The sequence below is a fragment of the Cucurbita maxima genome, unplaced genomic scaffold (genome assembly GCF_002738345.1).
Source record: "Cucurbita maxima cultivar Rimu unplaced genomic scaffold, Cmax_1.0 Cma_Scf00034, whole genome shotgun sequence".
In the NCBI taxonomy this organism is placed as follows: domain Eukaryota; kingdom Viridiplantae; phylum Streptophyta; class Magnoliopsida; order Cucurbitales; family Cucurbitaceae; genus Cucurbita; species Cucurbita maxima.
This window is the reverse complement of record NW_019272050.1, coordinates 1,959,214-1,972,452: the sequence shown is the minus strand read 5'-3', so window position 1 is coordinate 1,972,452 and position 13,239 is coordinate 1,959,214. Positions and strand designations below refer to the sequence as shown.

The window sequence follows — 13,239 nt, the reverse complement described above, 5'->3', positions numbered from 1 at the left end:
ATTGTAATTCTTTCCTTTTATAACTTATGAAGAAGTTTAAATTTTGATATATTTAATAATATATATTATGTTCACTTCAATAAAAAAATAAGTATATTTTTGAGTCTTTTAATGTAATAAAATTGAAGATTGACTCTAAAATTAAAAATCATTACTAAAAAAGGTTTAAAACGGTACTTTAGAACCTTAGAAATTTGAATCTCCATACTTTAATAAAATAATTCTAAAACATATATTTTTTTTTCATACCGTCATTATTGATAACTTTTATGGAAACAAGTTGGACCACTCCTTAAGATTGAAAAATTATCCATATATTTTTAAGGATGAACGTACTTATTACCATATGTTTTTAAAAAAATTATCCATATATTTTAAAGGAATTTCTAAGATTAATTAAATTAATGTCATAATTTATATCGATAGAATTTTAAGGATAACTATAGAATAAATCATAATTTAAATTTGAGATTTGGGGATAGAATAACAAAAAATAGAAAAAAATATATAAAAAAAATTAAAACAAATGGGGAGGGAGTCTATATATTTGGTCTAAATCTTTTTTTTGTTATTTTTAAAATACTCTTATCAACTTAAATGTAATTTATTATTTAAGCAACTTAGATGTAATTCAATTATCTAAATATTTAAATTCTTATATATTGTTGAGTACACAAGAAAATCTATATATATATAAAAGAAAATCTCTATATATATAGAAGAAAATCTAAATGAGAAGGATATATATATATATATATATATATATATATATATATATATATATAAAAGGTAAGATAAAAATTTATCCTGACATTTCAACAGCCACGCATTTAATAAAGATTTTACGTGCAGTACATAAACTCATGCATCTTTAACATTTATTGGGTTTGTATTGAATTTGGAAATGATTGCTTTTAAGTTTTATTATTAAGTGCTATCAAAATTATCATAAATTTTTATTTATAAATTTTAAATTAATTTTACTCGGTTGGTAAGTTTTAAAATATTATATTATTTTATTTCTATTATATTGGAAAATTTTATACATTTATCTAAAAGTTTTTAACCTCATTTTAAGTGCCAGCCCAAACTAGGTGGGATTTTTGGGTTACCTCGCAGCCCTTTCCTCCAATCGAGTTGCAGTTGGCCTTGTTTCAGTGATACTTTCCCATGGTCTTTGTGGTACAGGCTACGACTCCAAGAGGCTCAGGAGTCTGTCCCGCTCGACCTTGTCCTGTTGACACACGAGACACGTCTTCACATACTCAGCAACGTCGTCTCACATGCTCGGCCAGTAGTACCCCTGAGTTGGTGCGACGAAGTAGGTGCGGGTGAGGCATTCGACGGCTCTTCGATTAGGACTTTAAGTAGCTTTTTTGGACCTTATCAATTAAATTAATTAGCAAAAAAACATGGACAAAATTAAAATAAACTCCAAATTATACTAAATTTTGGGATAAAAAGATTAATTTTCTCAAAATCCATGGATAAGGACAAAGAATTATGCGACTTTTCAAAAAAGGAAGGAAAAATACATTAAAAAAAAGTAATAAGATTAATTACGTCACTCACAAAAATACAAAAAACACTCATCCACCAAGCTGTCCCATGAGAGCCACGACCGACCTTCCTCCGCGGCTCCACCGGTCGCCGCTGCCACTTGGCTCTTCAACCTTGGGTGACCGTTTGCAGGGGCACCTGTTGACTTGGTCCAGGCTAGGGCCCCGGACCTTCAAAAGGGGCCCCCACTTTTATTGGAACTTGGACTCATGAAAGAAAGATCGGGATCCCTAGAACGACGGAGGAATAGAGATCGACGGTTCCTCCGGCGATCGATGGTGGAGCCCGCGGCGGACAGTGATAAAATGGACACAATGAGATTGAAAGGTCAAATGGTAAACTGTTTAGGGATGATTGTTAAATCTCATGGTTAAATTTGTTCAATTATTATTAAATCTTATCTCAGTTTGAACATTGGTTTGAACTAATTGCATGTTCTTCGCAATTAATGGTCAATGAAGAAATGAATGGTTAATATGCTAAACACATCGATCAAATGAAACAGTAATGCTTTGTTTTTCTTTTTTTCTTTTTTGGATGAAAATCGATAATAGGAGTTAGGTTAATAATGGATTTGGGAATCCTATTCCCAGATAACTTGAACCGGAGCCATGAATTCGGTGACTGACGAAAATACCTGTCTCTACGTAGACATTGTTTTATTTAAAGCTGAGAGTTCACCATGTGCCATGAAACTTTTGTGTGAAGTACAGCCTTTTTCTTTCCTCTGAATTCTTGTGAGAACCTTCATTATATCCACTTTTTGTTAGATTCCCCTTCGTTTTCGAACAGAAAGCAAGACTCTGAGATCTCTTCTTTTGGATCCAGATGCTTACAAAATTTTCGTAAGTTCTTTCAACTTTCTGATGATATGCTTTCATTGGTAGTTCATCAATTTCAGTCCATTTTTACGCCCTTTCCTCTTATGATGTAGGGCCCTTGTTAATCTTTTGCCTTTTAAACTTTAATTTGTTAACTTCCCAATGTGGGGCGTATTGTATTGGTTGGATTGGAAGCCATGAGAGCTTAGAGCTGCCATGGGAGATTGGAGCTGCCTTTTCCTGAAGTATTTGAACTTTTCTTAATTCATTCTAATTTGGTTCAAATCCCACCTCCGATTCTTGCTGGCCAATGAATTTTTTACTTCCGCTATTTTTCATGGAAGATTTGAATTTTGAATATCATGGCAATTACTAGAAAATAATGTCACCACCCTAATGTGATCCAGTTGGTAATCTAGTTTAGAAGAGGATGAAAAAGCAGAGTTTCAAGTACTGTTTGATCCCATATTGTTTTCTATATAATTGAGTGACTCCTAATTCTAAAAGTGTTAGCCATTAGACTAATATTCATTCTTAATATATTGCCTGAACTTTATGTAAATTAACGTTACATGGCAAGTGGACTTCTTATTTTCGAAGTTAAAATATAGAAGAAATGTGTACAAGTTGGTTCGATCACCATTTATCTCTTAAGAGTTAGCTTTTGGAAAGTTAGATATTTTGTGTATAAATTCTTGCCTGGTGGTTTGTGTTCTGAAATTTTGTCACTGTTTAAAGCTACATAGCAGGTTCCTTGTGCCACTTTTCTTTATTCCTCTATCCTTGCATTCTTTCAATTGGGTTATAGTTCTCTTAAGTAAATCACGTAAACTAAATTTTCTTCTCAGGTTTACAGGGCTTTTATGAGAAGTTGGATCAAGACACCGAGCTACGCTGGTGCTTAGAAGATATCCGGTGTAATTTCCAGTCAATCAGGTTCGAGGCTCACTCAAGTCGAATCTGGTTGCAAAAATGGCCATGGATCATACTGTGAAAGTTATCCTGGGCTCAATTGCCTTTGGAATCTTCTGGTTATTAGCTGTTTTTCCTGCTATCCCATTTCTACCAATTGGGAGAACGGCAGGGTCTCTGCTAGGGGCAATGCTAATGGTCATATTTCGAGTACTAACTCCAGATCAAGCGTATGCTGCCATTGATCTCCCCATACTTGGTCTTCTGTTTGGGACAATGGTAGTCAGTGTTTATCTTGAAAGAGCTGATATGTTCAAGTACTTAGGTAAGGTGCTGTCGTGGAAGAGTAAAGGAGCCAAGGATTTAATATGTCGAGTGTGTCTCATTTCTGCAATTTCGAGTGCTCTTTTCACCAATGACACCTCTTGCGTGGTTTTGACTGAATTTGTGTTAAAAATTGCAAAGCAACATAATCTTCCACCTCGTCCCTTCCTTCTTGCTCTTGCGTCGAGTGCTAATATTGGATCTTCAGCAACACCCATTGGCAACCCCCAAAACTTGGTCATAGCTGTTCAGAGTGGAATTCCTTTTGGGAAATTTGTGATTGGAATACTCCCAGCTATGCTTGTTGGTATTGTTGTAAATGCTTTAATTATTCTTATCTCATATTGGAAACTGTTATCTATCCAAAAGGATGAAGAAGATGTTCCCCCAGAAATTGTTGCAGATGAAGATGTGAATTCTCATAAGTTTTCACCAGCCAGATTGTCACACTCACAAATTCCATCCCTCAACTCTCAGGAATGGGATTCTCGGTTGGATTCGATGTATGCACAGAGTCCTCCCAACCCAAATGCAAATGTTGAAACTCTAAGAACTTCTGTAAGTTCGAAAGATAATGAAATTCACTGGTCTCACGGTGCCGTGACGGAGGCGGTGGCAAGAATATCTGATGCATCAAAAGATTGTGTGCCTAATGCATCTCCTCCTCCTCAGAAAAGGGAAGAAGGATTTTCTTCCAAGAGCTTCAACTCCATGGATAAGCAGAAAGAACCATTACCTTTGCAGGTCTCGGAAGGAAAGCATCATTGGAGCATGAAATGGAGGAGGATGGCATGGAAATGCTGTGTTTATCTTGTGACTATAGGAATGCTGGTTGCTTTATTGATGGGCTTGAATATGTCGTGGACTGCAGTGACTGCTGCACTCGCTCTTGTGGTTCTAGATTTCAAGGATGCTCAGCCATGCCTAGAAAAGGTTTGATTCATGATTTCTTTGTCCATCTTTGTTTGGTAAATAGATGATTTCTCAATGGAATTTTTGTATTTCTACAGGTTTCCTATTCACTTTTAGTCTTTTTTTGTGGGATGTTTATCACGGTTGATGGTTTTAACAAGACTGGATTACCAAATGCTTTTTGGAATTTCATGGAGCCGCACGCGCAGATTGATCGTGTTTCTGGGACCGTAGTTCTTGCTCTTGTCATACTATACCTCTCGAACCTGGCTTCGAACGTTCCTACTGGTATTTAAATACTTATTCTCCCATTTTTCATTGCTTTCCAAAATTTCAATTCTTTTGTCCAGTTATATCTCATAATCAAAGAAACCCTGATCCTCATTTGGAGGATTTTTGGTGTTTGGTTATATGAAATGCTCAAAATAGTATGTTAAGATAGATCTTGAATGAGAAGTGATGACGGTTGGATGATGAAAGTCCCACCTCGGCTAATTTAGGGAATGATCATGGGTTTATAAGTGAGGAATACTAACTCCATTGGTATGAGGCCTTTTGGGAAGCCCAAAGCAAAGCCATGAGAGCTTATGCTCAAAGTGGACAATATCATACCATTGTGGAGAGTCGTGTTCGTCTAACAATGACCATATCATTTTTTTTCTTGATTAGTAAAGGTTATGTTATTCACGAGTTTGATTGAGCTGTTAGTCGTCGTGAAAATCTCGTTATTCGCAAAGATTTTTCTCGTCTGTTAGCGTTTAACAGCATCTCTGTTATTCACAAAGATTATGTTCCCACAAGAAAATCTCTGAGGATGCCATCTAATGCCTTTTCATGATGCTGTTGTTAGTTCTTCTGCTTGGAGCACGGGTTGCCGCATCAGCTGCTGCAATATCCCCAGCTCAAGAAAAACGGGCATGGCTGCTTTTAGCTTGGATCAGTACTGTAGCTGGAAACCTCTCATTGTTAGGCTCAGCTGCCAACTTGATCGTGTGCGAACAGGCTCGTCGCACTCCACAGCTAAGCTACAATTTATCCTTCTGGAATCATCTTAAATTTGGACTTCCCTCGACTCTAATTATCACAGGCATTGGTTTAGTTCTCATCAAATGATGTTCTTCTTTGTTCTTCCTTGCTTTCCTTTATTGTTGTTTTTTTTTTCTTTCTATATAATAAAGTTTTTGTGATGAAGGGTAGAATAGTTAGATCTCGTTTGAAGTTAATATAGATATTTTACATATGGAATATGTTTCCTTCAAAAATAGTTTGTACAAATTCAAATAATGAAACAAATGTTCGAAATATGGTTGAGTGGGAAATGAATATGAAGTGATAAATAGCCATTTTTGTTCAATGCTTCCATATTTTCCTTTTTTGTCGTTCCTTCCCACCAACCTTATCTTCTTCCTTAGTCTAATTAATTTAGAGGTTTCATACCTTGGTGATTGACTTGGATTCAATTTGAACACGGTCCGAGGGGTTAGGTCAAAGTGGTTAGGTTAAGTGCGAAAATCTTCTAGATGGTAGCCGGTAACTAAACTAAAATTGTAAAGTGTAAAATTGTAGGTTTAAAACTGTAACAGCTCGTGCCTACCGCTAGCATATATTGTCCTTACGATTTTTTTAAAACGTGTCTATTAGGGAGAACGATGATTACGTAAATTTGCTAGAATCATGGACGTAATTATTCCTGTTCTATTTTTATTGGAGGATTTGCTTCCTCGAATAACAAAAAGAATCATATCCGTATGGAAGAGGGTCATTTCTTACTTTAAGAATATGCCTTCTTAAACAGCAATAAGAATCCTGCTCCTCTGAAATTTGAAAAAGGAGAGGATGGAGGAATATATGTAATACACTCTAATTAAAACTATTTTATTATATTTTCTTCCAATTAAAAATATAATATATACGAGGGGAAAAAGTGGGACCCATACGCACGTGCGAAGGTACATTTCCAACTCCTACTAGTCTTCTCAATTAAGGGTTGTACATCTCCCTTGGATACATATCAGCCACCTTTCATCTCCAACACAACACCCCTATCTTTGTTGCAGCCCTAAAATATTATCCATGTCCCCCTAATTTATGCTCCCCTTCCAAAATCACCCCTCCATTTTCCCCTATTCCTTCATCTAACCCTATATTTCCCCCTTATTTTATTATTATTTTTAAGGAATTTAATAATATCTCTTTTAGCTTATGACCCACAAACTTTTAAATTACAGGGACTTATTTTCTTTATTGCTTAGTCAATTTCTTAAAAATAAATTATACAAAAAAAAAAAAAAAATGCATTTACTAATTTCCACATGAATTTTCTTACTTAATATTAAAAGAATATAAATAAGTAAATGACACAAAATCATAAAATCTATTACATTAGATACGATTGCTCTACAATAATCTCTTTTCTATATTATTAATTTAACCAATAATATATATAAAAAGATCTTTTTTAACTTTGTTGGGTTTAGAAATATTTTGAATCATAAGATAAATTATTCTGAAATATTTATAATTTTTTTTTTGGGTTATAAAATTAATTTATTAAAAAAAAAATAGCTAATAATTTATTTTATTTACGCATTTCTTAAAATATATTAAAAATATCGAACTTTCGGACAACTCCATGTCGTCGCTGAGGCATACTCTCTCTCTTTCATTTCTCTCTCACTTTTCTTACGCGATTTTCTCAATCCCACAATTCATCCTAAAATGGAGAAGCTTTGATGTAACACTTCGCCTCTGATAATCTGAGATTTCAGATGATTTGGGCGAGTATAGTGGGATTCTACTGGAATTTGCAGTTTCCAATATTTAAGGTAACACTTGTTCATTTCATTCTTCTATTCTAGTTTTAGTAAATTCATGTTTATGTGATTTTAGTTTCGTTTAGCCACTGTTCTAGTTTATCTGCTTTAGATTCTTGGTAGATCTGTATTGTAGAGTCGTGTTTTGAGGAATATGGAAGTGTAGCTCGTTTTTTAATTTCCTAAACGGCCGTGGAAAACAAAGGAAGGAAATTCAGGAGTGTCGTTGGCAACGATGGAGATTAGTTTTTCAGCTCGTTTTGTTGCAGTGGGAATTCGGCTGTATCGGGTGGCATAAGCGATTAGAGGTTGGATTTGAATTTGCTTCTCTGGTCTAGTTTATATTTCCCCCATTTTCTTAATTAAAATTTTATTCGGAGTAGCAGGGAGCTAGAATCATTCGTTTGTATGTTGGTCATGTTGACTATCTCATCGTTTTTACTTGTTCAAGGCCGTAATTAATGATCCCAAACTCTCATTGGCCATTACTTTTGCCCTTACTGTGAGGATTCTAGTTGCCTTCCAACTTCGATCATTCCCTTCTTTTATTAATTATGTTACTATTATTATTTTGTTTCCCCCCACCCTTTTTCCCTTCTGGAGAGTGGAGGGAGTGGTGTTTACTGCACGTCAAATTAGGCAAAATTTTGTCACCCCAGTTAAGAAGAAAACTTGGGGATTATGAAAAATCTCTCCTACTTTTCATGATAAGACAATAAGAATTTGACTGTCTTCAATTAAGAAGTAGATTTGAGGATATTAAAGAAAGTCAAGTAGTGGTCGAAAAAGTAGAAATATGAAGATGAAGGCTGAGAGGAAACAAAGCTTGAAGTAGAGTGTTCTCTTGTAGAATACTTTCTATGCATTATTCAGATACACAAAGACTCCTTTAAATAGGAGAGGATACAAAGCATACAATAAAGTTCAAATGACAAGATAGACAAGATTAATCCCACTGAAGTAAGGACATGGTAGGTAAGGAACACATGTTTACTTCCACCTAACCATCTTAAATAATAAATGAGGAATGGGTAAACCAGATCAATATATAAATTAGGTTGTAACATCCCCCATCAAAGGAGGCGAAGGAATAAACTGAAGACTGAGTTCGCTAAATTGAGATGTTGGAACTGAGCATGAGTTAATAGTTCTATGAGGAAGTCGACTAGTATAAGATGAGAAGGGACGTGGCGAATTTTCAATTGTCCAGGAGGTCACTCAACACGAGTCCTTCCTGCATGTTTTGTTCTCACTTACAAGCAACCTAAGAAAATTTTCAGGAGGTCACTCAATATAGAATTGCTCCAAGTAAAGCATGCTTAACTATGAAGTTTTTATAATCGAGCCACTGAAAAGGAAAGTGCACCTTGTGGGTATAAGTAGTGACTTTCAATTCTTTTAAGCTTAGCTATCCTATTCTCAGGATTCCTCTCATTTGGATGTGGTCTCGGTTCATTCTTGTACCCCTCTTTTACTTGAGTATAACAGTCTTGATCGCAAATGAAATGAGCGTCTATTTCAATAAGTTTGGTTAGAGCATGAAACACAAGATTAGAAGCAAGAGCAGCAACACTGATATTATCACACCACGTAATGAGAGGAGCAAATATAGTCACACGGAGTTCATGAAGAAGAAAACACAAGCAGATCAAGTGATGTTTCAACATACACTCAATATTCACCTACTGATTAGTGATCATTGGGAGAAGCCTCCTAATCAGTATCAGAAAACACTTGTAGGGTTAATGATGGTGTAGGATGCAAGGCTAATTCAAGATTCATAGTCCCCTAAGATAACAAAGAAGACGTTTATATAAGTATTGGTAGGAGGAGGAGGTGGTGGGGTGAAGGGGGAAGGCAAAGGCATTGAAGAAGCATGAGTAGTCGAGGATATAGACGAAGTGTGTGGTGTAATGGAAGATGGGGAAAAGGGAAGGGATCTGGTAGTTGAAGTTGGGGCCTAGGCGAAGATGGAGATGCTGGCAGACTAAGAGAACAAGTGTCAAAGGGAGTTGAGGGTATAGGTTGAAGTAAGGGAAGCCATGTCAATATTGGGGAGGTTGAATCAATGGTTGTGGGGAAGTTCGGGGCAAATAGTTGCTGGTATGGAAGTTATTTTTTGTTGCAACCAGGGACTCAAAGGCATCGATAACCCTTGTGAAAATCATTGTAGCCAATGAGAACACACTTCTCTATGTGAACATTGAATTTATGCAGATGATAAGGCATAAGACATGGATAGCACGTAGAGCCAAATGGTTTTAAGGCATAAGACATGGATAGTCCTGTCTCTACTTTCAAAGTTGAACCTCAGATTCGAACTATAAGATTGCAATTGGGAGTTATTCATGTGTAGAAGAAGACTCCAAAAGGTTAAGAGAGAAACATACTCAGTCTGTTATATCTGAAGTCATGAAATCCTGAATTTCGTGCATGCATAAGCCTGTTGTGAGAGTGTTCATGCTATATGAGACTATTTATCTTTAGTTATTTTATTTTATTTTATTTATTTTTAATTTTTTTAAAAATTTATAATAATAAATGGAATGCTGTTTCTCCGATAGATGCATAGTCTTCGTGATATTTAAGCAATCAAACTTCCACTTTTCATGCAGGATTTTGTTACTAGTTCCTCATTATTGAGCTTCCTCAAATTCAAGCTGAAGTTGCAACAACCGGTAAACACATGAACTAAAATTTATCTTCTCTTAAATTAGGAGATAAATCTTTATTATCTTTATTATTCTTTTTAAAAAGAGGATCTTAGGTTTTTTAGGGTTTAAGTGTATTTTTTATTTTTTTTGTTCATTGTAATTTACCAAGTGATTGCTACTTTGAAGTGTGATTTATAACTTCGATTTCTACATGCAAAATAGTATGCTTTAAATTTTTTTACAGCTTTTTTTTTTTCTTTTTGGTAAAATGGCAGCAATCTTGATTCTTTTAATTTAAAAATCTTGGAAAGTTTTATTTTATGAAGATTAAATTTTCAGATTTAACTGCCCTAATTTTATTTATTTATTTATTATTATTATTTTAGTTTGGAAGGTTTTAGAAGTTGTAGAATTGGAAAATTGTTTGGCATTCTATTATGTATTGAAAAGCATTGATTTTATCGAGTATCTCTGTGCTGCTTTTTAAGTCCAAGAACCCCATTTTCCTCAACTTTCTGTTCCGAAAATTGTTTGGAATGAGAAATTGGATAGACAAGATTGTTTATATATGTTTTTTTTTTTTTAAGAAAATCAATTTTGAACTTGATGTGGAACTTTCTGAGTATTTTTGTTCTCATTTTTGTTTTTGTTTTTTTAATATTTTCAGATGAAGGATCAAGTGATAATTCTGAAAGAAGTGAAGTTTAGTGTTCTTGCACAAGACTTTGAAAGCTGTTGTTGAGGATTTGATAGTTTATCTTAGATTTTTTTTAAGAAATAGCTTCCACTGAAGTGTTTAAGTTTGTTATAGTTTCTAAATGTTACACTTCCACATTAATGTTAGAATGCCCATATTAGAAAATACGTCGGGTCACAGAAGTGGTAGCTTGGATACTCAGTCACAGATTTACCAGCGTGCCGATCGGGTAAAAGCTAATTATGGCATGAAGGGTATCATGTACATGTCGGATGCTTTGGAAGTGTAACATCTGCTTTACTATCAATTTTCACGAAATATTTTCACTCTGCAGAGTGAGCGGGTAGCCAATTTAGAGTCTTCCACAATATTTAAGATAAAAATCAATAATGCCTTCGTGGTGGGGGAAGCCATCATCCAAAGAAGTAAAGAAGAAAACAAGCAAGGAAAGTTTCATTGACTCATTACACCGTAAGTTCAAGAATTCACCTGAAGGTAAAGTAAACAGCCGATCAGGAAGTTCTTGTAGACGTGGTGGTGACACTATATCTGAGAAATCACCTCTATCAAGATCACCATCACCTTCCAAAGAAGTATCTAGATGTCAAAGTTTTGCTGAAAGATCACATTCTCACCAACTGCCACTTCCAGAACTGCACCCTATAGGTATAGGTCCCACAGACTCTGGGATTAGTGTGACGGCAAAATCAAAATTAGAGAGAAGCTCTAAGACATCTTCATTCCTACCACTCCCTAGACCTGCATGTATCCAGAGGAGGCCAGATCCTGCAGATTTGGATGGAGATTTAGTCACTGGTTCAGTCTCTGGTGAGTCCTCAAGTGATATTGATGATCCCATTGATTCACGTCAACGTAGTCCTCAGGCAACTGACTATGAAGTTGGGACTAGAACTGTGGTAGGTTCTATTGAACCTAGGTAAGCTCACATGTCTTTATTTCATATATATCTTCTATTCTGGAGTCATTCTTTTCATTGTCGATAGTCTTGGTTGAATGATTAAATAGGGTTACTTGTATCATTTTATTTGGTTGTCCTTGTTTTAGATCAATCACCTTGCATCTGATGCATTGTTTCTTAATATTTATTTTACTTGTCCCTGACATATTTGGTGGGTTTTTCTGAAGTGCAACTCTCAAGGACCAGTCTTCTACTGTTATGCAAACAAATTTAAAAGAGGGCAAGAAAGCGGAAAGTCTTTCATTTCCTCATAAGAAGCCTTCAATACCTAAACGGAGGCCTTTAAGCAGCAATGTAACAAATCTGCAAGTTCCTCGTCATGGGGCATTCTTTAGCGCTCCAGATAGTTCCATGTCTAGTCCTTCTAGAAGTCCTATGAGGGTATTTAGCACTGAGCAAGTCATGAACACTGCTGTTTGGTCTGGAAAGTCTCACTCAGATGTCATTTTAGGTGGCTCTGGCCACTGCTCCAGTCCTGGTTCTGGACACAATTCAGGGCACAACTCTATGGGAGGTGATATGGCAGCCCACTTCTTTTGGCAACAAAGTAGGGGCAGCCCCGAATATTCTCCAGTACCTAGTTCTAGAATGACTAGTCCCGGCCCAAGCTCCAGAATTCAAAGTGGTGCTGTTACACCTATTCATCCTAGAGCAGGAGCTCCGCCTGCTGAATCACAAACTTGCTGGCCTGATGAGAAACAAACTCATCGTTTGCCTCTTCCTCCCATTGCAATCTCAAACTCTTCTCCATTTTCTCATTCAAACTCTGCAGTGACATCTCCTTCAGTGCCTAGGAGTCCTGGAAGGACAGAGACTCCAGCAAGCCCAGGTTCACGCTGGAAAAAGGGGAAGCTACTGGGTCGTGGTACATTTGGGCATGTGTACGTTGGTTTTAATAGGTATGCTGACAAAACATACATTTAATTTGTCATTATCATTGCTTCAGGCAAAAGTTTGTTTATTCACAATACTAGTTGTGATGCTGTAGATAGCTTATCCGCTATAAGTCATCATGATACCTTGATTATAGTTTTGATACCATTTATCTCTCTTACTCGTGAGGTCTGTCATTTTTTGTGCTTAACATGGTTTTTCTTTTTTTTCTTTTTTTCTTTTTTTTTTAAATAATTATTTCAATCATTCAGCGAAAGTGGAGAAATGTGTGCAATGAAGGAGGTCACCTTATTTTCTGATGATGCGAAGTCTAAGGAAAGTGCTAAACAATTAATGCAGGTACAAGTTCTCTACTACGCAGATCTCATCTAGTGCTTCCTTTTTTCACTGTAGATTATTTCTTTGTTTCATTAAGAATTTTCTTTTCCATTTATCACAGGAAATTGCTTTACTGAGTCGTTTACGGCATCCCAACATTGTGCAATATTATGGTTCAGAATCAGTGAGTATTTTGTTTCTAATTTTGTTCTCTGTTAACATTCTCATTATAACATTATAAAGGAAGATATTGTGGTGAGGTGGTCATCTTTGTAAAGAAATTCCCCCTTACATGTGTTGACATCCCCAAAAGTTTTGGATGGTTGGAAAAGGGCAGGAGGGGGGGGGGGGGGGG

The 13,239-nt window shown here is 35.8% G+C and overlaps 2 protein-coding genes across 10 annotated transcripts in view; both read left to right on the top strand.

Annotated features, from left to right (window-relative positions):
• Window positions 1-1,680: 1,680 nt before the first annotated feature.
• LOC111467748 (silicon efflux transporter LSI2-like) lies at window positions 1,681-5,883 on the top strand. Of its 5 annotated transcripts, none has more exons than XM_023112782.1 (4): window positions 1,681-1,895; window positions 3,230-4,550; window positions 4,628-4,817; window positions 5,380-5,883. In XM_023112782.1, the coding sequence occupies exons 2-4, from the start codon at window positions 3,354-3,356 to the stop codon at window positions 5,640-5,642; spliced, it is 1,650 nt and encodes a 549-aa protein (XP_022968550.1). In that variant the 5' UTR covers window positions 1,681-1,895; window positions 3,230-3,353; the 3' UTR covers window positions 5,643-5,883. The 5 variants fall into 5 exon arrangements, with proteins under 5 accessions (XP_022968550.1, XP_022968552.1, XP_022968548.1 ...); XM_023112784.1 differs by lacking the exon at window positions 1,681-1,895 and adding an exon at window positions 2,127-2,405 and having other exon boundaries at window positions 3,238-4,550; XM_023112780.1 differs by lacking the exon at window positions 1,681-1,895 and adding an exon at window positions 2,128-2,405.
• Window positions 5,884-7,153: 1,270 nt separating this feature from the next.
• LOC111467405 (mitogen-activated protein kinase kinase kinase YODA-like) overlaps window positions 7,154-13,239 on the top strand; it is a 10,511-nt gene continuing 4,425 nt past the window's right edge. Inside the window, exons 1-7 of one of the 5 annotated variants that reach the window (XM_023112277.1) lie at window positions 7,154-7,354; window positions 7,548-7,650; window positions 9,958-10,020; window positions 10,664-11,630; window positions 11,840-12,571; window positions 12,818-12,905; window positions 13,006-13,068. In XM_023112277.1, coding sequence (XP_022968045.1) covers window positions 11,083-11,630; window positions 11,840-12,571; window positions 12,818-12,905; window positions 13,006-13,068 — 1,431 coding nt within the window. In that variant the 5' untranslated portion in view covers window positions 7,154-7,354; window positions 7,548-7,650; window positions 9,958-10,020; window positions 10,664-11,082. Of the gene's footprint in view, window positions 7,355-7,454; window positions 7,651-9,957; window positions 10,021-10,663; window positions 11,631-11,839; window positions 12,572-12,817; window positions 12,906-13,005; window positions 13,069-13,239 lie in introns of all 5 variants that reach the window. The other 4 variants (XM_023112276.1, XM_023112275.1, XM_023112274.1 and 1 more) reach the window with 4 other exon arrangements.